This window comes from Amblyraja radiata, chromosome 1 (genome assembly GCF_010909765.2).
Source record: "Amblyraja radiata isolate CabotCenter1 chromosome 1, sAmbRad1.1.pri, whole genome shotgun sequence".
NCBI lineage: Eukaryota > Metazoa > Chordata > Chondrichthyes > Rajiformes > Rajidae > Amblyraja > Amblyraja radiata.
In genome coordinates this window covers 93,932,757-93,957,733 of record NC_045956.1, presented here as the reverse complement: position 1 = coordinate 93,957,733, position 24,977 = coordinate 93,932,757, and the positions used below count along the sequence as shown (strand labels likewise).

At 44.0% G+C, this 24,977-nt stretch overlaps 1 protein-coding gene across 1 annotated transcript in view; it reads left to right on the top strand.

The window, feature by feature from the left end:
• The first annotated feature begins 7,202 nt into the window (after window positions 1-7,202).
• The window catches only part of ufc1 (ubiquitin-fold modifier conjugating enzyme 1), a 36,178-nt gene continuing 18,403 nt past the window's right edge, over window positions 7,203-24,977 (top strand). Inside the window, 3 exon segments of the mRNA XM_033032575.1 lie at window positions 7,203-7,251; window positions 7,254-7,335; window positions 7,337-7,512. Of these exon segments, the coding sequence (XP_032888466.1) occupies window positions 7,203-7,251; window positions 7,254-7,335; window positions 7,337-7,512 (307 nt within the window).

The following is a 24,977-nucleotide window of genomic DNA, read 5'->3' as shown; positions in this document are numbered from 1 at the left end:
CCAGGGGAGAGAAGGAGGGAGGAGTGGAGACAACTTTTGTTATCTCCAAATGTGATCAGCATGTATCTTCTTGTACTTTGCCCTATTTTATTTGCAAGTGACTCTTTTTCTGTTTTTCCTAATGTGCCTGTCCCACTGAGGCGACTTTTTAGGCGACTGCAGGAGATTATGCAGTCGCCAGATTGTCGCCTCATGTTCGCGGGTGGTTGCTGGGGAGTCGCCTTCATGGTCGTGAAGAGTTCCCCATTCTGGGAACTAGTCACGGCCTCATTATGGTCGCCGCAAATTTGTCAATTTGTTAACGACTAGAATGAAGCCGCCATGGAGAGTAGTGAGATTTCTCGTGCCGTAGGTGGGTTGCCAGGAGGTCCTAGTCGGTTGCCGGGAGGTCAAAGGTTCTCATAGGTTATTGTAGGTTGTAGCCAGTGCTGACCGGTGAATTTCATTGGCTCATTGGGGAAAAAAAAGTAAGCAGTAGTTTTCAGAACCAAGGATAACCAACCGGAAATATTAAATATCTGCCGAGCTTCACAGTCGTGTATCTCTGGCTTCTTAAAAGTTGTCTGGTTTCTTAAAAGTTTTCTCCCTCCTTCTCTCCCCTCTCCCCCCTCTTTTAGAGGACTTACCGTACACTGTGCTTTAGCCATCTTAATTACAGCACCAACCTTCCTGGTCATCGCGGTGTGTGTCTATATCACCTTGGCCTTGCACCGTGTGAATTTCACTCAGACAACGCTCCCCCAGCTTGCACTGTCCCCCACCTGCATAATGGGCTGGTGAAGGAAGCGATGTGTGTGTGTTCCAATCTGACAGTCGCTGTACCAGTTGCTGGTTTTTCAGATAACTGCCGACCTGAAAAATCGCCTGTGGGACAGGCCCACAAGGCAGAATTTTGCTACATTATCAAGTCAGTGATGAAAGATTGAGGAACAATGTTATTCCTTCAACAATTGAGAAATGCAGAAAAATGGAAATTCAATCAGCATGAGAATTGGAGATTCAAATCTGAAATTTAGCATTGAGAATGTAACCAAAGTTAAACTGTAAGTGATGCTGGAATATGTAGTTAGTAGTTCACAAACAGCCAGTACTGGCATTGGAAAGTTAACGGCAATATGTAGAGGTGGTAATTTAATGTTGCCAAAAGGTGGGTCAGCACTCTGAAACTTGGATGTGGCACAAAGGTTATAAAAGTTATTTAATTTTGCTGAGTTCAACAGAAAAAAAAGGTGCTAACATGATTTGTGGGTGAATGTTTCAAATTGATGGAGAGGAAGAGGATATGCTGCTTTATAGCTCAATTCCCTGTAGTGGTTTGTGTACGATTGATGGGTTGAATGTCTATTTTTGTCAAAGACTTAGTGCAAGTCACCACATTATTTTTGTCCACAGTTTATTTAGATTTTAGACTTTAAAGATACCCAGTGTGGAAAAGGGCCCTTCCATAATTACAGCAAACGAATTGCTGAGTGAATTAATGAAGAAATAAAAAAAGCTTGTAGCAAAGAAAATGCAATAATCATGGGGCTTTAATCTTTATATGCATAGGAAAATCAAATTGCTAAAGGTTTTTGGAGAATAAATTCATAGAATACTTTCAGAACTATTCCCTTCAACAACTTATGAAATCAGAAAATAAATTGGCTATCATGCAATGAGACACACTTAATTAGTGATTTCATGTAAAAGAACCTTTGGAGGGAAAATGACCAAAATATAATAGTAAGATTAAACGAGAACTTACCAGTTTGAAGTTTGATCTGTATTTAATGAGGAGTTGCGATGAGGGATTACGTGAAGAAGCCCACCAGGACGCATGCGTGTCATTCTTCAAAGCAGCGGTGTGAAATCACAGATAACTGTAATGACTAAACATAGTAAGATTAGAGAAGAGATACCCGTTAAGTATATGATCAAGGGTGGGAGCGGAGGGCACGTAATCCCTCATCGTAACTCCTCATAAAATACAGATCAAACTTCAAACTGGTAAGTTCTCGTTTAATCTTCCTTTTTTACTTCGGAGTCACGTGAGTGACTACGTGAAGATTTTAAAGCTCTGTGATTTCATGCCGTGGAAACGAGTCCATGCATCACGTCTGCCTTGATGACTGTAGGAGGAATTGTGTTAACATAATTTGGACATGAATTCGACATTGAAATCATAAAATTTGTTAACACAAAATTATAACCCTTTTTATGGGTTTAAATTAATTTACAGAACTTAAAATTGTTTCTGCAAACGTTCCAGGTTTCATTACTGGTTTGTTGTAAAATAATTGGAATGTTTTTTCCCCAGACCATCCTGCTGCCTTGAGGATTTGGTCCATTGGTACATCCAAATGTATCGCTGCCGATGTAGCTGCAGCCCTGGTGGAATGAGATTTAAAAATATTAGTATCCACCCCAGCCTGTGTTAGCACCTGTTTCAGCCATCTTGAGATGGTCTGGACCGTCACTCTTTTGTGTGGTTGCTTGTGGCTGACCAAAAGTGCCTTCTCATTGCCTCTTAGGATTTTCGTTGTCTCCATGTATAACGACAGATGTCTTACTATACAGAGACGGTCATCTGTTGGGTATGACCTAAATTGTATATTGAGGCCTGCTGATCCCTGTCTGTTCTGCTTTACTAACTCATAGATATGAAACGTAATATTTTCTGTTGAGGAAGTCATGTTGTCCAGTCTTAGTTTATGCAGTGACTGTGCCCTCTGTGCCGTGACCAATGCCATTAGCATGACTGTTTTTAATGTCAGTCTGTTGCTGGAGACCAATTCCTGAGCATCTTCAGGACAATACTTACATCCCATATTTGGGAGTACCTGGTTCTTGGGGGATTAGCATTAAAAATTCCCCTCATAACTTTTGTTACCAGTGGGTGAGTCCCAACAGAGTAACGCTCTGTCCCCTGCCATAGGTAAGTCGATAGGGCACTTCTGCCGCAGTTGATGGCACTGTAACTGAGCCCCTCATCATAGTGGAGGCCTGCCAGATATTCCAGAACAGACGGGATGTTCATGTCTCTGTAGGTGATGTTGTTTTTATGGCAGTACATCTCCCACTTCCTGATATAGACCAGATACTGTTTATTGGCTGACTGTCTTTGGGCCGCCGAGATTATGTTCACTGTTCGGTCTGTCAGTCCCAGTTGAAGTCTGGAGTCTGAAGAAGGGTTTCGGCCCGAAACGTCGCCTATTTCCTTCGCTCCATAGATGCTGCTGCACCCGCTGAGTTTCCCCAGCAATTTTGTGTACCAGTTGTAATAGAGGTGTTTTTAAACTCTACAAATTAATAAGTTCAAATGTTTATGGCATGGGTGGCTATCCCTTGTTACGGGATGTAGCAATAAATCTGGTCTATGTGGGATGGTGATACATGGTTCTAATACCATGTTTAATACCACTGGGAATCATGGTTGAGTAGGCCAATCGGGTACTACCAAAATACCAGATGCAGAGTCTTGTTGTATTTTCCTTAATACCCGACTGATGAGGCAGAAAGGAGGGAATCCGTAAATAAACAATTTCCCCCCAATGCAGCAAAAATGCATCTGTCGCCGCTGCCCCAGGGTCTGGATCCCATGAAACATAATTTGATAACTGGTGGTTAAGTCTGGATGCGAATAGATCGATATCTGGTGTTCCATATTTTGCTGTAATATCAGCAAATACTTTTTTATTCTACATCCATTCGGTGTTTTCATTAAATTTGCGTGACCTGGTGTCTACCACTAAATTTAGTCTTCCTGGTAGGTAAGTGGCTGATAACCAAATATCTCTCTGGATACACCATTGACAAATTGTATTAGCCAGATTGTCACATGATGTCGATTTGTTTCCACCCATGTGGTTAATGTATGCTACCACGGTGGTATTGTCTATCTGTAGTCTAACATGCTGGTGATATGACCCAGTACAATATGACTTTAGGCCATGGAATGCACCCAACATTTCCAGGTAGTTTATGCCCAGTGTGAGTAATAATGATGCCTCCTGAGCAGTCCATCTACCTCCACAGCTGGTGATGGTATTGGTGGCTCCCCACCCAAGTGCACTGGCATCAGTTTGTAGTACCATGGAAGGGTTACTGACAATGATTGGATTGGAACAAAGCCAGATCTATCCACCATTTTAGTTCCATTTTAGCTTTGATTGGTAGTTTCATAGGTCTGTCAAAGTGACCTGCATTCATTTTGAGTGCTTGTATTTTTGCTCTCCGTAAGTTTTGGTAATGTAGAGGTCCAAATTGTGTGGCTGGAAAGGCAGCCACCATTTTGCCAATTACTTTTGCTACCAATCTGATGGATGGTTTGCTGATGTCAATGAGGTTATTGCAAGCCTCTATTAAATATCTAGCCTTTCCCTTAGGCAGAGTCACCGACATGTGAACTGAGTCAATGGTGAACCCCAAATAGTCCATTGTAGTGAAAGGTGTTAGTTTAGATTTAACTGGATGGATAATAAATCCCACTTTTTCAAATAACTGTTTTGTGGCTGTTACAGTTTGTTTGGCCAATTCCAAAGTTTTGCCCACAATGAGTATGTCATCTAAATATGCCATGACCATGTGTTTACGTTTACGTAGAAACGCTAGGGCTGGTTTCAAAATTTTTGTGAACAGCCTGGGGGCTGATGATAAGCCATTTGGCAGTGCTTTATACTGCCATGTTGTCCCATCCAGTTGAATTTTAAGTAACATCTGTGGTCACCTCGTATAGGCACTGAACAGTAAGCATCTTTTAAATCAATGCTGGCCATGAAGTAACCTTTGGAAATTAATTGTTTAGCAGTAACAAAGGTTTCCATTTTGAAGTGAATATATTGTACAAATGTATTCAATTTTGTCAGATCTATGATGATGCGACAACCACCATCTATTTTGTTTTTGGTAAATATATTGGACACGAATTCTAATGGTTCGTGTTGAATTTTCTCAATTACACCTTTTACGTAAAGCCGCTCCAGTTCAGCTTGCGCTTTTGATTTTTCTTTATCAGAAAGCACGAACATTCGGTTCGGTATATGTTGAACTGGAGGGCTGTACTTGTGTATAAACTCTATTGTATTTCCCTGGATACTGCTTAAGATGTAAGTATCGGTTGTTAACATGCTCCATGCATTCAGAAAAGAGTGTAATCTCCCCCCAACCTCCATGCTCCCTGTATTTTGTAGGAAACCAGACCCACCTACCTCCATAGTTACCAGTGGCAGGTTTACTTCTTTTTTGTAGGTTCTTCGCTGCTGTTGTTGCGCTGGTGTCTGGATTTTCGGTTTGATTGGCGTTGGAGGTCCCCGCATCTTCCAAGAAGGCCGGCCTGGGCCATGGCCTAAAAAGACTCATGTTTTGAGTACCGGGCCTTCGAGCTTTCACCAGTTCTGCTGGTGGGTATGTAGGGGTGCTGTCTTTGGCTGTAGTGGGTTTTTGTTGGAGTCCCTTTTATTAGTCCCAGGGTTTTTGCTTCCTCATCGAGCTCCTTGACTTGCTTTGATAGGTTGCCTCCAAACAATAGTATTGGTGGTTTTGTGGACCCAGGTTTGCACAGTCCCTGCACCCCTTGCACACTTGTCTTTCCTTCTGCGGACCCCTCTTCCAGGTCAGCCCAGAACTGACTTGCAGTGCTCCCCTCTGATGAGGTAGAAGCACTGTGCAGCCCTTCAAGAGGTACTGCTGTGGGTTTATCATAGGGCCCACAGTGACCCGACTCCATCTCCCGGAGTCTGTCACGTTGGAGCAAATGCTCCACACACCGCTCCATCCGGCTCCAGCGCTCTCGGTCGCTGGCCGCCCGCGGTTGTTCAAAGTCGGACTCCTCTGAGTCCACGACCTTGTTTGTTTTGTGTATAGCCTTACCGCCCGGCCACGTGGATCTGGCCGGTGCGGAGGCGACATCGGGCACAGCTGATCCCACTATCGGAGATCCGAGTGCCGCTGGCTGCTGCTGGCTGCCCGCTGCTCCGCGGTCCTCCCTCACCAGCTTTGTCGCAGCCCTCTGGTGCGGAGGCGACATCGGGCACAGCTGATCCCATTATAGGTGATTCAAGTGCCGCTGGCCGCTGCTAGCCCACCAGCTTTGTCGCAGCCCGTTGGTTTCTCCACCTGTAATCAGCATGGGAAAACACAAAAAGACCGCAGCTCTTACCTGCAGGTCCTGGGTTTAAATTGTCGCTACGGGGGAACGTCGTTCCACCCCACCTCCTGCCGTTTTCGACTTGTCAAAAGTCGACGGCCCCATTCTGAATAGTCTCCCGCCCGGCCGTGGTGTTCTGGCCGGCGCGGGACCAAAAGTCAGCACAGCTGATCCCTTACGGGGCTTGTGCCTTCAGCTGCTGCTGGCTCCCGCAACTTTGCGGTCCTCCCCAGCTAGCTTCACTTGCAGCACTTGTGGACACTATTTTGTCCAGCCTCCCCCCCTGTGTAAAAACAGCGCGGGGACAAAAACTACCGCAGAGTAAATCACTTACCTGCAGGTCGCGGTTTCAAACTTACCGCTGCGGGGGAACGCTCCACCCCGCCTGTCGTTTCGCAAGCGTGAAAGCGATAAGACACGCATGCGTCCTGGCGGGCTTCTTCACGTAGTCACTCACATGACTCTGAAGTAAAATAGAAATCTATATGTAGCAGGGGAGAAATAGATAAGTTGAAAATTAGAGATTTGAACAGAAATGCAGCCCATTTGAATTTAGAAAATATTTCCAAATTCTCAGTGAAGATATATTTTGTTGATTAATAATTACCCACAACAAAACTGATTTATCCTTGACTAATGAAGATGATTAAGGTATTAATTTAAAAGATTATAATGTTGGCAAATAGAGTAGCAAATGCGTCAATATGGACAATCTGGAACATGGATTCCTGAGTTGGTAATCATGGGGAGCTGGTGATGAAAGATTTGATTGCTGTTATTATTGCATGTGGTGGATGAATGGAATTAGGTTGTGTTCACTTGTTATGGAAGTGGTAATGGAATGTTATGAAGGGTAGCTTTATTAAGTAAAGTTGCCAAAAGTTGTGGGAAGAACATGCATTTGAAAATTGGTTTATTTCAGGCTATTAACCTGACGAGGTAAACTACCTCATATCACTAGCACAAACCTTAAATTCAATTAGATTAATAAGGACCTGGTTAATACAAAGTGCAGCCAAACATTGGTTGGTTGGATTGATTAACTGGGTGACCTTTAGGAGCTATGTTACGGAGAAACATGGCGGACGAGGCGACGCTCCATGTCCACAGCGGCATCCCGCTGCTGCGTGGAAGCGGCTCAAGGAGGAATACCATGCTCTGATTAAGTACGTGGAAAATAACAAACAAGCTGACAACGACTGATTCAGAATGTGGCACAAGGTGGTTCAGAAAATGTTAGTACATCCATGAACTCCTGAAGTATGAATTTGACATTGAGTTTGACATTCCGGTCACGTATCCCACGACGGCACCGGAGATCGCTGTCCCAGAGCTGGACGGGAAAATGGCTAAAGTGCACAGATTTTATTGGGATGCATCACAGCATGGTTTGGGAAAAGCTCCATCCAATAACGCAAACATTTGCAGTTATTTGCAGATGCAGCCCAGACCACAACCCAACCCTCCCTTCCATTCACTCAATCTATACTTCACCCCTATAATCAAGTCTCACCCCGGTCATTTCCTCTTTTTTTTTTTAACCCAACATTATTTAATTCATTATTTACAATAATATTTACTGAACAAAATTAAACTAAACAAAACCAACCACCATAATACAAGACAAACAAATATACTAAATACATTATTATACAACTATATTGTAATCCTTATTGAGGATGATTTTAATCCCACACAGAGCTGAACGGTCCTGTAAATGCCAGAGGACGCCCATGGACAGCGCGTAGTACATCTCACGTACCACCTGGGAGCGCACGTAACCCCAGAAAAGAGCCAGGCAGCCGGCTCAGGCAGAGCTCTCTTCTGCATAGCGCCTTGACTCATGGATGACCAACTTGGCCAGGCCCAGGAATAACCCAACCAGGGTGTGGAGGAAGTGGAGGGTGTGGAGAGAAGCCCGTACAGGAGACGCTTGCCTGCGTCCCGGAGGGAGATGAAGGGTGGTGAGGAAAGGCGGCTCAGGTTGTGGGGGACCAGCTCCCAAGAAGGAATACGGCGCCTGGGTCCAACGAGTACTTCCGGCTGAGCGGGGTTTTGCTCAGCCGCGAGGACTCCACACGTTATCCTGGTGGGTGGGACAAGGGCTGGCCACACTCACGATCGGGCCCTGTCGCCTTCCGCTGGTGGAGGGGGTCCTGGTCGAAGGCAACCAGGTTCCAGACTCTTAGCAAGTCCCGGTAGAAGCCGGGCATCCTCTGCATGACAGTATTGTTGACGTCCACCAACGGTATCCCGGTCACTCCCTCTTCACCCCGCTCCCATCAAGCAAGAGGTACAGAAACGTGAAAATAAATACCTCCAGATTCAGATACATTTTCTTCCCACCTGTCATCCGTGAACAGAACCATCCTACCACTAGTAACTAGTGAGCAGTTCTGAGCAACCATCTGCCTCATTGAAGTCCCTCAGACTATCTTTAATCAGACTATACTGGATTTTATCTTGCACTAAACATTATTCCAGTTATCCTATATCTGTGCACTGTGGACAGCTCGATTATAATCATGTATTGTGTTACCGCTGAGCGGTTAGCAAATGACAAAAAGCTTTTCACTGTACCTCAGTACACATGACAATAAACCATACTAAATCAAGCGGGTACAGATTGGTACATTTCAAACAGGCTGGTTTACTAATGCCTTGGATATAAAGAGGGTTTGAAACGATGACAAAATTAAACAGCATGTTGTCTTATGAAAGCCTTGTGAATAACTCCATTGAGAACCAGGCTTCTGAAAGAGGAAATGAAAAGGCTGATAAGATGAGCAAAGTGGGAATATGAGAAGTGAAAATCAATTAATATACAAAGAAATCAAAACATCTTGGCAGGTAAATAGTTGGCAGGTAGTACAAGGAGGGGTGTTCATGGTGGCAGAGCAGTAGAGTTGTTGCCTTACAGCACCTGAGACATTGGTTTGATCATGACTACAGGAGCAATGTGTATGAAGTTTGTACATTCTCCCTGTGGCCATGTGGGATGTCTTGGGCAACTCCAGATTTCCCCCAGACTCCAAAGATGTGCAGGTTTGTAGGTTAATTGGCTTCTGTAAAATTGTAAATTGGTCCCAGTGTGTAGCACAGTGCTAATGTATGGGTGATCGCTAGTTACTGCAGACTTGGTGGGCCAACAGGCCTGTTTCCATGCTGTATCTCTAAAGCCTAAAGGGTGGACCTAATGAGACAAGAATCATACTTGGAGGAAACATTTAGAATAATAAACCGGTGCTTCATTTTAGATTTTACCAAGAAGGCAGAGGAGATCATGGTTTAGCTGATCATTTATCAGGATAAAGTGTGAGAAAGGATGGGTATTATTAAATTAATTATTCCGTTCCATTGAACTGTATACTAAAATGGAGAGACAGGAGACTGCTGGAATGTTGATCAATACACAAGGTTCCGGAGGAACTCTGCATTGCAGGCAGCATAGGTGGAGGATAATGTATAGACGACATCTTGGGTGAGACCCTTCTTCAGATTCGGTTGCTCAATGATACGGTGCAGAAATTGCAGAAAAAGCCCCCATAATCTTTTTATCCACCCATTACAGAGCAGATGGGGAAATGGGAAATATAACAGCTGGTTATAAAAGAAGTGTAAAGATGCTTCAGGCAACTGCAAACTAATCAGTTTACTCACTGAGTGGGGAAGTTAGTAAAAATAAAAATCAAGTGAAAAAAGTAAGAGGCACTTGGAGAAATGATTTGATTAAAGAGAGCCAGCATGGATTTGACTAAACTAATTAAATTTCATGATGAGGAAATAGAGAAGGTTGTTGAATGAAATGCAGTAGGATGCTTTTGTCATAGAAGACACTTGATAAAGTCCCACGTAAAAGGCAAGGTTAGCAAAACTGAGCCGGTGGAATTAAAGGGGCTCATTTAATTCTAGCCATCGATCTAGCCATCCTGATGAGACACAAAGAATGGAAGACAATCAAAAGCTCCTTGAGTCAAGACATGGGGACTTTGGCAGTTTACCTACGACAGTGGCGTCTAAAGCTGAGCGAAGGCAAAACAGTGTCAACAGCATTTCATCTAAACAACAAGGAAACTAAGCGAGAGCTAGCTGTCTTCCTTAACATCAAGCGCTTGGACTTCCAACAAACACCCACTTACCTCGGCGTAAAGCTGGACCGGTCGATTAAATTCCGTCAACACCTGGCTGGTCTCCGCAACAAGGTCATGGCACGTAGTGGCCTCATCCGACGCCTGGCAGGAACAAGTTGGGGAGCCAGTCCATCAACTCTTGGCACCTCTGCCTTAGCTCTTGTGTAGGCTCCAGCTGAGTACTGCACACCTGTATGGAGTAGAGGTAGACATACGAGCCTGAACAGCACCTTATGAACCATCACTGGGTGCCTTCAACATACTCCAGTCGAGCAGCTCCCTATACTTGCAGGCATTCTGCCTGCAGGGATCCGAAGGCAAGCAGCAACTCTGGCACTATCTCATCATGCCATGGACCCAGATCATATCCTCCGTCAGGCTATCAGCAGAGAGCAGAAGCCACCCCGACTGAAGTCCCATCACCACTTTGCTCCACATGGAAAACAACTCCAAAACAAAACTGAGACAAAAGCACACTCGATAGCCACCAAGTGGCCGCAGGAGTGGAAGGCAACCTCATCTCCATTACACAGCTACATCTCTTCACCAGATAAAAGCTGTGCAGGGTCTGAGCTCCCCAGAGGTACGCTCAACAGACTTCGTACTGGAGTTGGGTGTTTCAATGCCAGCATGTGGGGATGAGGGCTCCGCCAGAGCCTAACCTGTGAATGCGGAGCAGAACAACAGATAGCCAACCATGTCATCTCTGGGTGCCCACTCTACCACCCACCAAATGGAGCTCAGGGCCTGGCAGACATTGACACAGAGACAACAACCAGGCTGCTCAACACCCGGCTTGAGATTTAACTATTCCTTTAGTTTATGTTTCATTCGCAAGAAGAAGAAGAAGAGTTAATTCCCTTTTAGGAATAGGAATTGGAACTGACAGTCATGGGAAGTTGGCTTCATAAGAGTAGGCAAAAGAGTAATGAATGATTATATGTGACAATAATCCTATCCATGATAGTTAATTCCTATCCATGACAGATGAGTGTCATGGATAGGAATGAACTGTCATAGATTGGAATTTGGCTGAATAATAGTAACAGTAGGCAAAGCAGTAATGAAGGGATTTTTTTTAGATTTAAGTATGTTAGTCTGTGATATTTCTTTGGGTCATTGCTGGGACCACTGAATTGTTTAAATACATGTTTTAAATATCAGAACATGGCTGTGCAGAGTATGATTTCTGACTTTAAATATGACACTAGATTACAAAATGTGCTAAACAATGATGGGGGTAGTGGTGGACTGCAAATACAAATATGGAGAGGTTGACCCTATGGGCAAACGAGCGGCTAATGAAATTGAATAGATGTGTGAACTGAAAGGTTTTGTCTGGAAGAAAAAAAAATATATATATACACAAAATAATGCACTTCTAAAGTGTGTTTGGAACAGTGGGATCTTGGCTATACATATGTATACATCCTTATAACTGAATAATCACATTGAGCTTCATAAAAAGAAGCAATGAGTCCAGAGCAAAGCACTCTCAGAACCAGTAGATCAGTGGTGGATAATTAAGCAATTAAAGGAAGGTAGAAAATGGGGCCCGAAGAAATATTCTTTTTTTTAGAAATATCACTCGTCCATGTTCCCCGGATATGCTGCCTGACCCGCTGAGTTACTCTAGCACTTTGTGTCCTATTTAGTTAATGGAAGGTGAAGGTTGCAAGACCATCCCCATTCTCAATGATGGCAGGCCCAGCAAGTGTGTGCAAATAATTACGCTGAATCATTTCTACACAATTTTTAGCCAGATGTGTCAAATAGAAGAATGATATTGGCTTCCTCTGTGATCACCACCATCATCACAGTTGCCAGTATCCAGCCAATTCAATTTACTCCACATGATATCAAGATTCACTGGGAGTATGGGTTACAGCAAAGGCATGGGACCAGGCAACATCTAAGCAGGTATTAAAGACCAGTGGCACTAACAATATAGGGAAGTGTGTCTGCATGTTCTTTTCACAAGGAGCAGAGGAAATCCAATGTTGCTAATTATCCTGCAATTAGTGAATTCACAATCGTCAGCAAAGTGATGGAAGATGCTGTTGCCAACGTTAATAAGTGGCACTTAGTCACCAAATAATAGGCACAAAGTGCTGGAGTAAACTCAGTGGATCACACAGAATCCCTGGAGGAAAAGGATGGGTGATGTGTTGGGTTGGGACCCTTCTTCAGACCCATCCTTTTTCTCCAGAGTTGCTGCCTGACCTGCTGAGTTACTCCAGCACTCTGTGTCTATCTTTGGTATAATTCAGCATCTGCAGTTCTTTGTTTCTACATTTAGTCACCAATAACCTGTTACTGATGCCCAGATTAGATTTCACTGAGGTTCAACGACCTGAATTACAAATGTATATTGAGATATTGATCTTGACATCAGGACATCAACTGACCAAGAATGACATCAAGCAGCCCTGGTAAAATTGAAATCAGTGAGCATCAAGAGAATACACTCCATTGGGTGGAATCATACCTTGCATAAAGTATGATAGTTGTTAGAAATCATTCATCCCAGTTCAAAGACTTTCCTGCAAGAGTTCTTCAGGCAGTGTCCTCAGCCCAACCATCTTCAAGTGCTTCATCAATGACCTTCCGTAAGTCAAAAATTGAGATGGTTATTAATGATTCCACAATGTTTAGTCTGTTTGCAATTACTTTGTAAAGGGGCAGCCCGTACCTGCCTTCTGGAAAACATATATAAAATTTAGGCACAGGCTGATAATTAGCAAGTAATATTCATTCCACAATGATCATCACCTATAACAGTGTTGAAGCGTCTTCCCTGACATTTAGTGACATTCACATTTCTTGGTCCCCACCTCCTGGACACCACTTTCCTGGTTGAGTGTAGCTCCAAGAACTCTCAGGAAGTCTAATGTCCAAGACAAAACAGCCAACTCAATTGGTATTACACTTGCTACGCTAAACAATAATTCCCTGCAGAATCTATCCATATCCCATTTGCAGAATTATCTCAGCATGCTGTTCCATTTATATTTGTATCGTCGACAAACTTGAAATCTTATGTTTCATTCACTCCTTCATTTCTGTGCTACTGGGGTCCACTCTCCCAGCTCTGTCATCAATTCATAAATAACTGCATTGATGCAGCTTCATCCACTCAATAGACCTCAACCATTTCATTATCTTTGCAGTCAAATCTCACCCTACTCTCATTTTCACATGATCCATCTCTGACCCTTCCCTTCCCTTTTGGATCTATTCATCTTCATCTCAGGGATATGCTTGCCATGAATGTCAATTGTCCACATGGAAACCTTTAAGCTGCATCCTCAGACAATGACAATCCTCCTTGACACGCGGCAAAATTCTGCTGTATCTCCATTTATACCTTTGCAAACACACCACCATAGTGGGCCAGATCTCGAACAATAACAAGCTGGAGTATATTAAGAAGATACGGAGCTTAGATGCATGTCAAGACTCCACCTCCGTCAACATCAGCAAAATGAAGGAACTGGGAATTCATTTCAGGAAGTGAGATGGAATACATGGCCCAGTCTGCAGCAATGGTGTTGATATGGAGATGGTCAAGATCTTCAAGTTCTTAGGTATATCTATCACCAATAATTTGACTTGGTCAATCAACATTGAAAATGTAGCTAATAAAGCACACGAATACCTCTACTTCCTTAGAAGATGAATGACTTACCAATTTTTGTAGCTCTAGAAAGCATCCTATCATGATGCATCACAGCTTGGCGAGGCAACTAATCTAACCATGACTGCAAGAATTTGCAAAGTCATGGAAGCAACCCAATCTATTACACAAACCAGCCTCATTCCCATTGACTTCATCTACACTTGTGCTGTCCCAACAAAGCAGCCAACTTAATCAAGGACGAGTTACATCCCAATCATTCTCTCTTCTTCCTTTCCTATTGAGTAGAAGATACAAAGGCATGAGAGCATGTATCACAAGCTTCAAGAACAGCTTCTTCTCCAGTGTTTTCAGACTCTTGTGTGTACCACCCTAATGCTAGGGATGTATTCCTGAATTTCTAATTTATCTCATTGCAGCACTTGCACTAAAGTTATGGACAAAGGAATTATTAGATCACAACTTTTGGGATTATCAGGTTTTAGGATAATATTGATTTTTGACGGGCATCAAATTTAAGGGTGATGTCAAAAAGGCCAAATGATCATAGAAACATAGAAACATAGAAATTAGGTGCAGGAGTAGGCCATTCGGCCCTTCGAGCCTTCGATCAAGAGAGATAGGAACAGGAAAAGGCCATTCGACGCCTTGAGTTTGCTCTGATATTCAATATTATCATGATTGATCCAATGTTTTCCAATTTCACTCTTAAGGATGCTAGAGCTAAATTTGATAAGCTATTTTTTTCTTCCTTCAGGACACAGGTTCTTGCTGTTGAGGTGAATACCACAGAATACCACAGAATACCACAAGATTGGTACTCAGCACAGCAGCATTCAAGATTTAAGTGGTGAAATCTGCTGTAAAAGTGGATTGGAACACAGCTTTTGAAAAAGTCTGACCTGTTGGAGGATGTATCTAGCTTCACTGGTTGGCACCGAGGAGGCATTTCATTAGATTGAGTGGGCATCAAGTGTGAGGCAATTCGTGTTGCACAAAATAGAACATTTGAAGAGAAATAACATCATAGGACTATTGCAAAAAAAAAAAACAGGTTACGTGCACCTAGATGCAAAGGATTGTTAATGTAATATCTTATGCATCACTAATTGTTTGGCCTTTCATGTCTACTGTGTGTGTACTACTTCAGTGTTCTCAGTGATATCTAGACACTGCTAGTTCTATAATAGACACCAAAAACCTTGTATTTTAATGCTTTTCTTAATAGCATTACTAGTCACTTGTCAGGAAAGATAGCAAGATCGGTAAAACATATACTAAAATGTAATGAATAGCAGATTAATTTTAGAAAATTTTCAGCAAATTAAAAACACCAATTTAACAATAATTCCTGCTACTGTTTTCCTTCTTTTAAAATGTACGTGGTTATTTTACAATTAATATAAACATTTGTGGTGAGTAAATATCCCTTCCTAAAAATATTTCTGTGTGATTATTTCTCCACAATCACTGGAGCAAAGCATGGTTGGAACTGGATTTGAATTTAGATTTGCAATACCATTCAGTGCAGCTAAATTCTGCTTCACTGAATAAAATACATTGATGTAGGGCAGTGCAGCAAATTGCTCGAGTGGATTGTGCAAATATATACTTTGTCCCTTGTCCTCAATTTTCCAATAAGAACACAGGCATTTTATATGATAGTCTTGGTTGTTGTGGGATTAAGGGATACCAATTCTTTGATTTGATTCTCTCTTGATCTTTCCTTGTGCCTTTGTCCTTTATCATCAAACTTTAATATTATGCCACCCACATTTACAGCTGGATTGTCCTGCAAGTGCTATCATCCCAAGAATTGAGCTTCATTGTAAACAAACTATGCTTATGAAGAATTAAGGTTAGTGAAGATGGAACAGATGTGTCTCAGATCATTACAGTTTTGCTGTAATATTATATGGCAGAGTGTCTGCTTCAATCTGTTTTGTTGTTTAGCCTATTTTAGATTGCTCATGTTTCCATTTATGATGCGTACTTGCACGTAACAATAAATAACATTTGCAACAGTAGATCTGGTTGGCATGATAACTAATTTTCACCCAGCAATTTAGAGAATACAGAATTTGCTTGAGGGAGATAAACTAAAAACCACTGATGTTTTTAAAGAAATGCACCAATTAAAGTGTGAGGGAGAAGGAAGTAGTAGGGTGTACTGAACAAATAAGATGAAATAATGTGAAGGAAGGAACTACAGATGCTGGTTTAAAACGAAGGTAGTCACAAAAAGCGGGAGTAACTGAACAGGACAGGAAGCATCTCAGGAGAGAAGGAATGGGTGATGTTTCGGGTCGAGATCCTTCTTCAGACCCGAAACATCACCCATTCCTTCTCTCCAGAGATGCTGTCTGTCCCGCTGAGTTACTCCTGCTTTTTGTGTCTATCTTTAGAATAATGTGAAGATTAACGTGGGGATTAAGCATGATCAACCATTCCCTGTGCTATATTATCTGTGATTTCATGCCGCAGATTCAAATCCTGGCCTCTCACTGCGTCGATTGACTCAATATAATTAAAATAATGAATAATGCATCAACCATAACATTGCTTTAACGAATTAACGGTTTATTTTTACAAAGAAAACAATAGTAATCCCTCTATCCCAGGGGGAAACTATATAACTGAATTTAAAAAAGAATCGGCAAAAACCCCCAGCCTTGTAATAGGCTTTACGATAAAACCTTTGGAACATCAGTTCACTGGACCATCCTGCGGCCGCGAGGATATGGTCTATAGGGACGTCCATCACCTGGCCGCTGAAGTTGATGCCGCCCTGGTGGAATGAGATTTAAAACTATCAGTGTCAATCCCAGCGCTTACCAGAACTTGCTTTAGCCATCTTAAGATAGTTTGCACCGACACCTTACTGTGCGTTTTTTTGTGGCTTATGAACAACGCTGACTCTGTTCCCCTCAAGGTTCTGGTAGCCTCAATGTAATGACATGACACTCCACACAACATGACACTCCACACAAGCGGTAATCCTTGGGATATGCCGAAAAGATAATCTTACACCCTGTCGCCCCTATTCTACTCTGCTTGAGCAGATCATAAACATAAAAAGTGATGGCATTTGCTGATACCTCCATCTTGTCTAGCTGCAGCATCTGTAATGTCTGCACACGTTGGGCTGATACCAACGCCATAAGCATGACCACCTTCATGGTAGGTTTGGCTAGAGATAGGACTGTGACAGGAGCCCACTGGCGAAGCAGCATTAGAACTTCGCTCACATTCCAGATAACCGAATACCTGGGCTTGGGAGGATTGGAATTAAAAACTCCCTTCATTAATCTAGAAACTAACGGATGTGTCCCCACTGAATGTAATTCTGACACCATGGGTAAATATGAAGACAGAGTACTTATGGCTGTGTTGATCGCACTATAGCTTAACTTTTGATCGAAATAGAGAGTTGACAAAAATTCTAGCACATCTGGGATGCCTGCAGTTTGATATGAAACATTCTGCCGTAAGCAGAACACCTCCCACTTTCTTATTGAAGAAATGTACTGCTTTTGGGTACTATCCCTCCAGGCCGCAGTGATAACATCCACGGTGCGCTCGGATTGTCCTCTCCCCAAATATGGTCTCCTTAGAATCTGCAAATTAACAGATCAATACGATCATGTAAAGGATGCTGATCGCTAGTTACCGGATTCACCAGTGGCTTTTTGTGTTTGGGAACAATCATGTGAGGCTCAATAGCCATCTCCAAAACATGAGCATACCATGGCTGAGTAGGCCAGTCGGGTACCACCAATACTCCTGAAGCGGAGTCCTGCTTGATTTTTTGCAGGCATCGATTGACGAGGCAGAATGGAGGAAATACATATATAAGCATTCCACCCCAGTGCAGCGAGAACGCATCGACTGCTGCTGCCCCAGGATCTGGTTCCCATGAAACATATTTAGGCAACTGGTGGTTTAGTTTGGATGCAAACAAATCGCTATCAGGCATCCCAAACCGCGCAACAACATTTTCAAATATATCATGGTTCAACATCCATTCTATGTTGTCATTGAATTGTTGTGACCTTGTGTCTGCGACTATGTTGAATCTACCAGGTAAATGGATTGCTGAAATCCAAATGTTCCTGTCAATACACCAGCTCCAGATCTGATTAGCCAACCTATCACAAGCTTTCGACTTGACTCCACCCATATGATTCAGATATGCTACTGCTGTAGTGTTGTCAATTTGAACCTGCACATGCACCTGACTTTTGCTAAAACAATAAGCTTTAAGCCCATAGAATGTTCCCAGAAGCTCTAAATAATTGATCCCTCGCAATTGCAGAAGGGATGCCTCATCACTATTCCATCTGCCTCCACAGCTGGAACCCATATCAGTAGCACCCCAACCTAGGCCACTGACATCAGTCTGTAAAACTATAGAAGGTGGGTCAACCAAAACCTTTCTGGAGCTAGTTGCAACATTCATAATCCACCATTGTATCTCAGAAATGGCTTCTGTTGGCAACTTCATAGGCCTGTCAAAATGGCCTGCATGTACGCTCAATGCTTGTTCTTTTGCTCGTTGTAATTGTTGATAATGCAGAGGCCCAAACTGCACAGCTGGAAAAGCAGCCACCAGCTTGCCAATCAACGTGGCCACCTGCCTACTTGAGGGTAGTTGTTCCTCAACAAGCTTGACACATTCTTCAATTAACTGCTGCCTTTTATCACTCGGCAGAGTCACTAACATGTGATCTGAGCTAATGGTGAAGCCCAAGTAATCAATAACTTTAACTGGTGTTAATTTGGATTTATATGGATGGATAATGAACCCCAACTGCTCAAAACTGAGTTTAACAACTGACACAGATGATCCAGCTGCCTCCCTAGTGTTCCCTACAATAAAAATATCATCCAAATAGGCCATTACCACATGACCCTGAGTTCGGAGTAAGCCAAGAATTGGTTTTAACAATTTGGTAAACAATCTCGGAGATGAGGTTAACCATTAGGCAGTGCTTTGAATTGCCACAATTGACTCATCCAGCTAAATGTCAAATATCTCCGATCAACACAATGAACAGACATTGAGTAATAAGCATCCTTGAGATCTATGCTTGCCATATAACACCCTTTGGAAACCAGCTGTTTAGCAGTAGAGAAAGTTTCCATTTTGAAATGTCTATACTGCACAAAAGGGTTGAGGCTCGTCAGGTCCAGAATGATTCTACACCCCCAATCCTTTTTAGACCTAGGAAAAATACTTGACACAAACTGATGGGATTGACCAACCGACTTCTCAATAACCCCTTTTTTGCATGATATCTCAAGCTCTGCCTGTATCTGTATATTCTCTTCATGTGAAAACACGAGTGTCCGACGTGGGACATGCCGAGTGGGCGGACACACAGTAGGGCAGAATTCAATTCGAAACCCCTCTATACTGCCCAGCACAAATGGATCTGATGTTATCTCCTGCCATTCTTTGAGAAACAAGTGTAACCTGCCCCCAACTTGAACATCTTACCCACTTAATTTATTTCCTTCAGGAGCAAAATCTCTTACCTGCACATTTCCTGACTGTGCTTGTTGCCCCCCAGCCCCTCGTACAGAAATCCATCTTTGCCCTTGTGCCTGTGGCAGGATACCATCTTCGTGTGTTCGAGAATGAATGACTCGTCCCTTCACCAGTCTCTGTGATAGCACTCTGTCGATTGGGGAAAAACCTTTTGCCCATTCTGCTACTTGTTGGCACTTTGATGAGGCCCACAGTTTTTGCCTCTTCATCCAGTTCTTTGACTCGCTTTGCGAGGTCCTCCCTAAACAACAGATTTGGTAACTGAACATTATTAGGTTTGCAGAGTGCTACACATTTTGGGTGAATGGCTGGGCGTATGGCACTCTTTCTAAGGCAGTTCATTTCAAAATGTGCACTGCACAAAAGCCCCAGAGCATCCTTGTGAACTTCAGTCCCCCTCGACCACCATTCTGGCGAACGCAGTGATACCTGCTGCTAACAACTTGAGCACCTTCTGGAGCTTCAACTCTTGTGTCCTCACTGCAATCCCCATTTGCCCCATATAACATGGTTGACCAACGGCACCTTCAACAACCCACAGTTAACCGGGGTTTCATATGTTTTAGCAGTTTCGTCCATTGTCAGCATATAATGGCACATTTCATGAAGCATGGGAGAGCATATAATTAATTGTAGTAGCCAACTCCTCCCCCAATGGCTCCCCTGCTTCTCTGGGGATTGCAAACTTAGCAGCCAAATTAGGTACAAAGACCTCTTGCCCTTCACCCTTTGGGCTATGTTCAGCCACTACCTCGGCATGAGCATACTCCTGACCCGACACACCCTCCTCCTCAATAAGGGGGCGATTATGCAGCCCTACTACAGGCACTGCTGGCACAGGCTCTCCAACAGCCTGGCGAGAACACCACTCCTCCTACCGGAGAGCATCCTTCTCGAGTAACCTCTCCATCAGGTGCTCGTTTTGTGTGAGCCATGAGCAAACGGACTCGCCTTGTGGAGGTGAAACCTCCTGGCCGACTTTGGGTCTATAGGCCTGGCAGACTTGAATGTGGCCTTACTCCCTACCGGTGCGGCAACGATGCTCCCAGGCAGCGAGTCTGCAGTCGCAAGCCTCCCTGCTTGCGACAAAGTCGGTGAACTCGGCAGGCACCCGCCAACCACACTCCCGCGGTCCTGCACACTTTTCGCCATGGGTCGCCTCACCTTCACCTTACTCGCCTTCACCTTACTTGCTTTCTGCATCGTCAAACTCGAAAAACAACCACCAACACAGAAAGCGGCATCAAGACTAAGTTTTCCACCGAGAGAGAGTCTGTGTGTGAGTGTCTGTGTGAAGTGGAGGGTGTGTGTGATCAACAAATAACAAATAGTACAAATAATATAGCCTTTCTTAGTTCAGAGCTTATTTGTTATGTATAATAGCCTGATGGGTGTCAGGAAGAACCTGTTCCTCAATGTGGATGTTACAGTTTTCAGTTTACAAATGTCGGACGTGACTCTTGAAGTCGGGCGTCAGTCACCCTCTGGGATAGCAGCTACATTAATGCCTGGTGGAAGAACTGCACATTCTCGATTTAAGATACCCATCCAAGTGGCCGAGGATACATTCTGCAACATCGAGAAGAACTCTAAGACGGCACATTTCATGAGGCAAGTGAAAGTCATTGTTTGGGATGAATGTCCAATAATTAGGCGAAAAAAGCTTTGAAGTGGTGGACAGCGGTGAAGGAGGTCAATCTTGAGATAGCCATCAGGGCTGTGCTCCCTGCTGATCACCAGCCCCGCACACTCACCCCATACGACATGTACGTGGCACTGAGCAGGATTAATGCACATAAGGCTGCTGGCCCTGACGGCATCCCCAGGCGCGTCCTCAGGCCCTGTGCTGCGCAGCTGACAGACGTCTGGACTGACATCTTCAACCTGTCACTTGCCCAAGCAGTTGTCCCCATGTACCAAACCATTCCACTGCAGCGAGCCTCAACGACTTCCGCCCAGTTGCACTTACTCCCATCATCACCAAGTGCTTCGAGAGGCTGGTCCTGGCACACCTCAAAGGCTGCCTACCTCCCACACTGGATCCCTATCAGTTCGCCTACCGCAAGAACAGGAGTACGGAGGATGCCATCTCAATGGCACTTCACTCTGCCCTCTCCCACCTCGACAACAGAGACACCTACGTAAGAATGCTGTTCATCGATTATAGCTCAGCATTCAACACCACTATACCCTCTAAACTGATCACCAAACTCGGCGACCTGGGCATCGACCCCTCCCTCTGCAACTGGATACTGGACTTTCTAACCAACAGAGCCCAGTCTGTTGGGTTAGACAAGCACACCTCTTCAACCCTCACCCTGATCCCTCACAGAGTTGTGTGCTGAGCCCCCTCCTCTACTCCCTCTTCACCTACGACTGCACACCTGTACATGGTACTAACACCATCATCAAGTATGCAGATGATACAACGGTGATTGGCCTCATCAGCAACAACGATGAGTCGGCCAATAGGGAGGAGGTCCAGCTCCTAGCAGCATGGTGCGCTCACAACAACCTGGTCCTTAACTCCAAGGAGATGAAGGAGCTCATTGTAGACTTCAGAAGGTCTAGGGGCGGCACGCACACCCCCATCCATATTAACGGGACGGAGGTGGAACGTGTTTCCAGCTTCAGGTTTCTGGGGGTCAACATCTCCGATGACCTCACTTGGACCCACAATACCTCAACTCTGGTCAAGAAGGCTCACCAGCGTCTCTACTTCCTGAGGAGACTAAAGAAGGTCCATCTGTCTCCTCAGATCCTGGTGAACTTCTACCGCTGCACCATCGAGAGCATCCTTACCAACTGTATCACAGTATGGTATGGCAACTGCTCTGTCTCCGACCGGAAAGCACTGCAGAGGGTGGTGAAAATTGCCCAACGCATCACCGGTTCCTCACTCCTCTCCATTGAGTCTGTCCAAAGCAAGCGATGTCTGTGAAGGGCGTGCAGCATCGTCAAGGACTGCTCTCACCCCAGCCACAGACTGTTTACCCTCCTCCCATCCAGGAGGCACTACAGGTCTCTCCGTTGCCGGACTAGCAGGTCCAGGAACAGCTTCTTCCCTGCGGCTGTTACATTACTTAACTCTGTACCTCGGTGATTGCCAGTCACCCCCCCCCGGACACTCCTTCCACCAGAAAAAATTGCACTTCTACGACTGTATGTACGTAAATATATTTATTGCTCATATTCTATGTTCGCTCTTCTGGGGAGATGCTAACTGCATTTTGTTGTCTCTGTACTGTACACTGCACAATGACAATAAAGTTTGAATCTGAATCTGAATCTGAGAACTCTTCAAGATGTCTGCAGCACCACTAAGCATTTTGGCGGCATTCTTATCGTTTGTTGTGGCGATTTTCGACAACTACTTGCTGTGGTGAAAAGGGGAAACGATGCTTATGATGAAAATGCCTGCATCAAGAAATCCTACTTTTGGAGACTTTTCACCAAGTTTCAATTGCACACAAATATGCCCCTATTCTCAATTTTTGTTGAAAGATGGAGAAGACAAGATTTTAAAGAATGAAGACGATGAAATTGAAATCCCACAAGACAGGCTTCTATCAGCAGAAACACTGGAGGATTGTATTGATTTCATCTATCCCACATTTGACAATCCTGCAGAATTATTCTCCAACAATTGTATCTTGGTTCCTCACAATGATACCATGAGAAGCATCAATTCTACATGCATCAAACGCTTCCCTGGAATTGATAAGGAGTACTTTTCTTTCAATGCTGTCATTGATGGAACTCATGATACTCACTTTCCAACAGAATTCCTCGATTCACTCAAGCTCTCTGGATTACCACCACACAAATTGGAGTTGAGAAAAGGATCTCCAATCATATTAATGAGAAACTTGGAGCCACCAAAGCTATGCAATGGAACGAGGATGATTGTGGAAGAGCTACACAATAATCTGATCATTGCAAGAATCAACATGGGAGCCTTCAAATATGGCATTGTTCTCATACCTAGGATAGCACTCATTTTGACAGAAGGTGAAGACATTCCCCTCAGCGGAACCAATTCCCCATTCAATCAAGTTTTGCTATGACGATCCATAAAGCACAAGGACAAACAATGCAGAAGGTGTTGATCTACCTCGACAAACCGGTATTTCAGCATGGACAACTATATGTGGCTCTTAGCCGAGGAATGATGAAGGGAAATGTTAAAGTTTTCCTGAAGGATGGAACATCGACCAAGAATGTTGCCATTAAAAGCTTGCTTCATTGAATGATGACTGCTGAGATAAATTCTCAGATTTTCTTTCTTAAAATTTGACCGCTGAATCTCTCTATATTAAAATTGTTTCTTTTTATCAACAGGAAATAGTCATCAAGAGGCAGGGAGCAACAGAACACAACAAGAGACACAACAAGAAAGAACTTAATAATTCTCATCTTTAACATTTAAATTGTTCTTATATTTTAAGAATCATTCACATTTTAAACTTTAATAAATCCTTTTTGCACTTTTGATGCCTGTGTGTTCTTCATCACAATGGGAACCTAATAGGCAGGAATGGCTGCTCTGTGGGAGAGCCACTAAGAGTGAAGGGGGAGGTTGTGGGGAGATGCACTGAATGTGAGGGGGGGGGGGAGGGGAATGTCAAGGAGCAGAGTGGGGGGTGAAGGAAGGAGGGATGAGTGACTGCACTGCCAGCCTACCAGCCCTGAGTAAGTGAACTGCCAGCCATCCAGCCCCATGACTCACTGAACTGCCAGCCCAATAATCCATTCAGTCAACCCTCACCCCTTCTCTCTCACAGTCTGTCACCTGTTTTGGGCAGAATTTCTGGCAGTTTCGCAGCTGCCAGCGTGCCAGGTCCATGTGACTGTACTGCCAGGCCTCAGTGACTGAGCTGCCTGGCCTCAGTGACTGAGCTGCCAGCCCAACAATCAATTCAGCCCACAATGTCCATACTAGCCCTCTTGAAATCAGACCCTTCGGCCCACAACACCCATACTAGCACAACAGAAAGCCCCCCCCCCCACTGGACAGCAATATTGGAATTGGTGGAGAGGTGGAATATTGCGTTGGGTGACCAGCCCTCCCATGTGATGCTGGGACCCAACGGGTCCCACTTAGTCCAGTCTGTATTACTAAAAGTCCGATCTTGACCGCTTTTGGCCCACTGTGCTGCGATTTCCGAGAGAACGCCGCCACCTACGGCCGTCATTTTGGCCACCTCGCTCAGAGCCCCCCTCCACCTTCCAGGGCCACAGGATTTTTCCCATCGATGAAAAATCAGAGAAATATTAATGTTTTTTTTTAAATTGCCATTCTCTCTGCTGCCCCTGCTGGATGGAGGGGGAGGGACTATAAAACCAGGAAGTGGTGTGCCTCAATCAGTCTCTGCAAGATGGAGGAAGCCATTTCTCTGAGCTCTGAATAACACTGAACACATGTTTACTCAACTGTGAGTGCCCTTAATATGGTTTGAAAATGAAAATATTGTTGGTTTGAAGTAAAAAGGCACTGCCTGCAAATGGTTGTTTGGGGGGTTGGGGTTGAAGTAA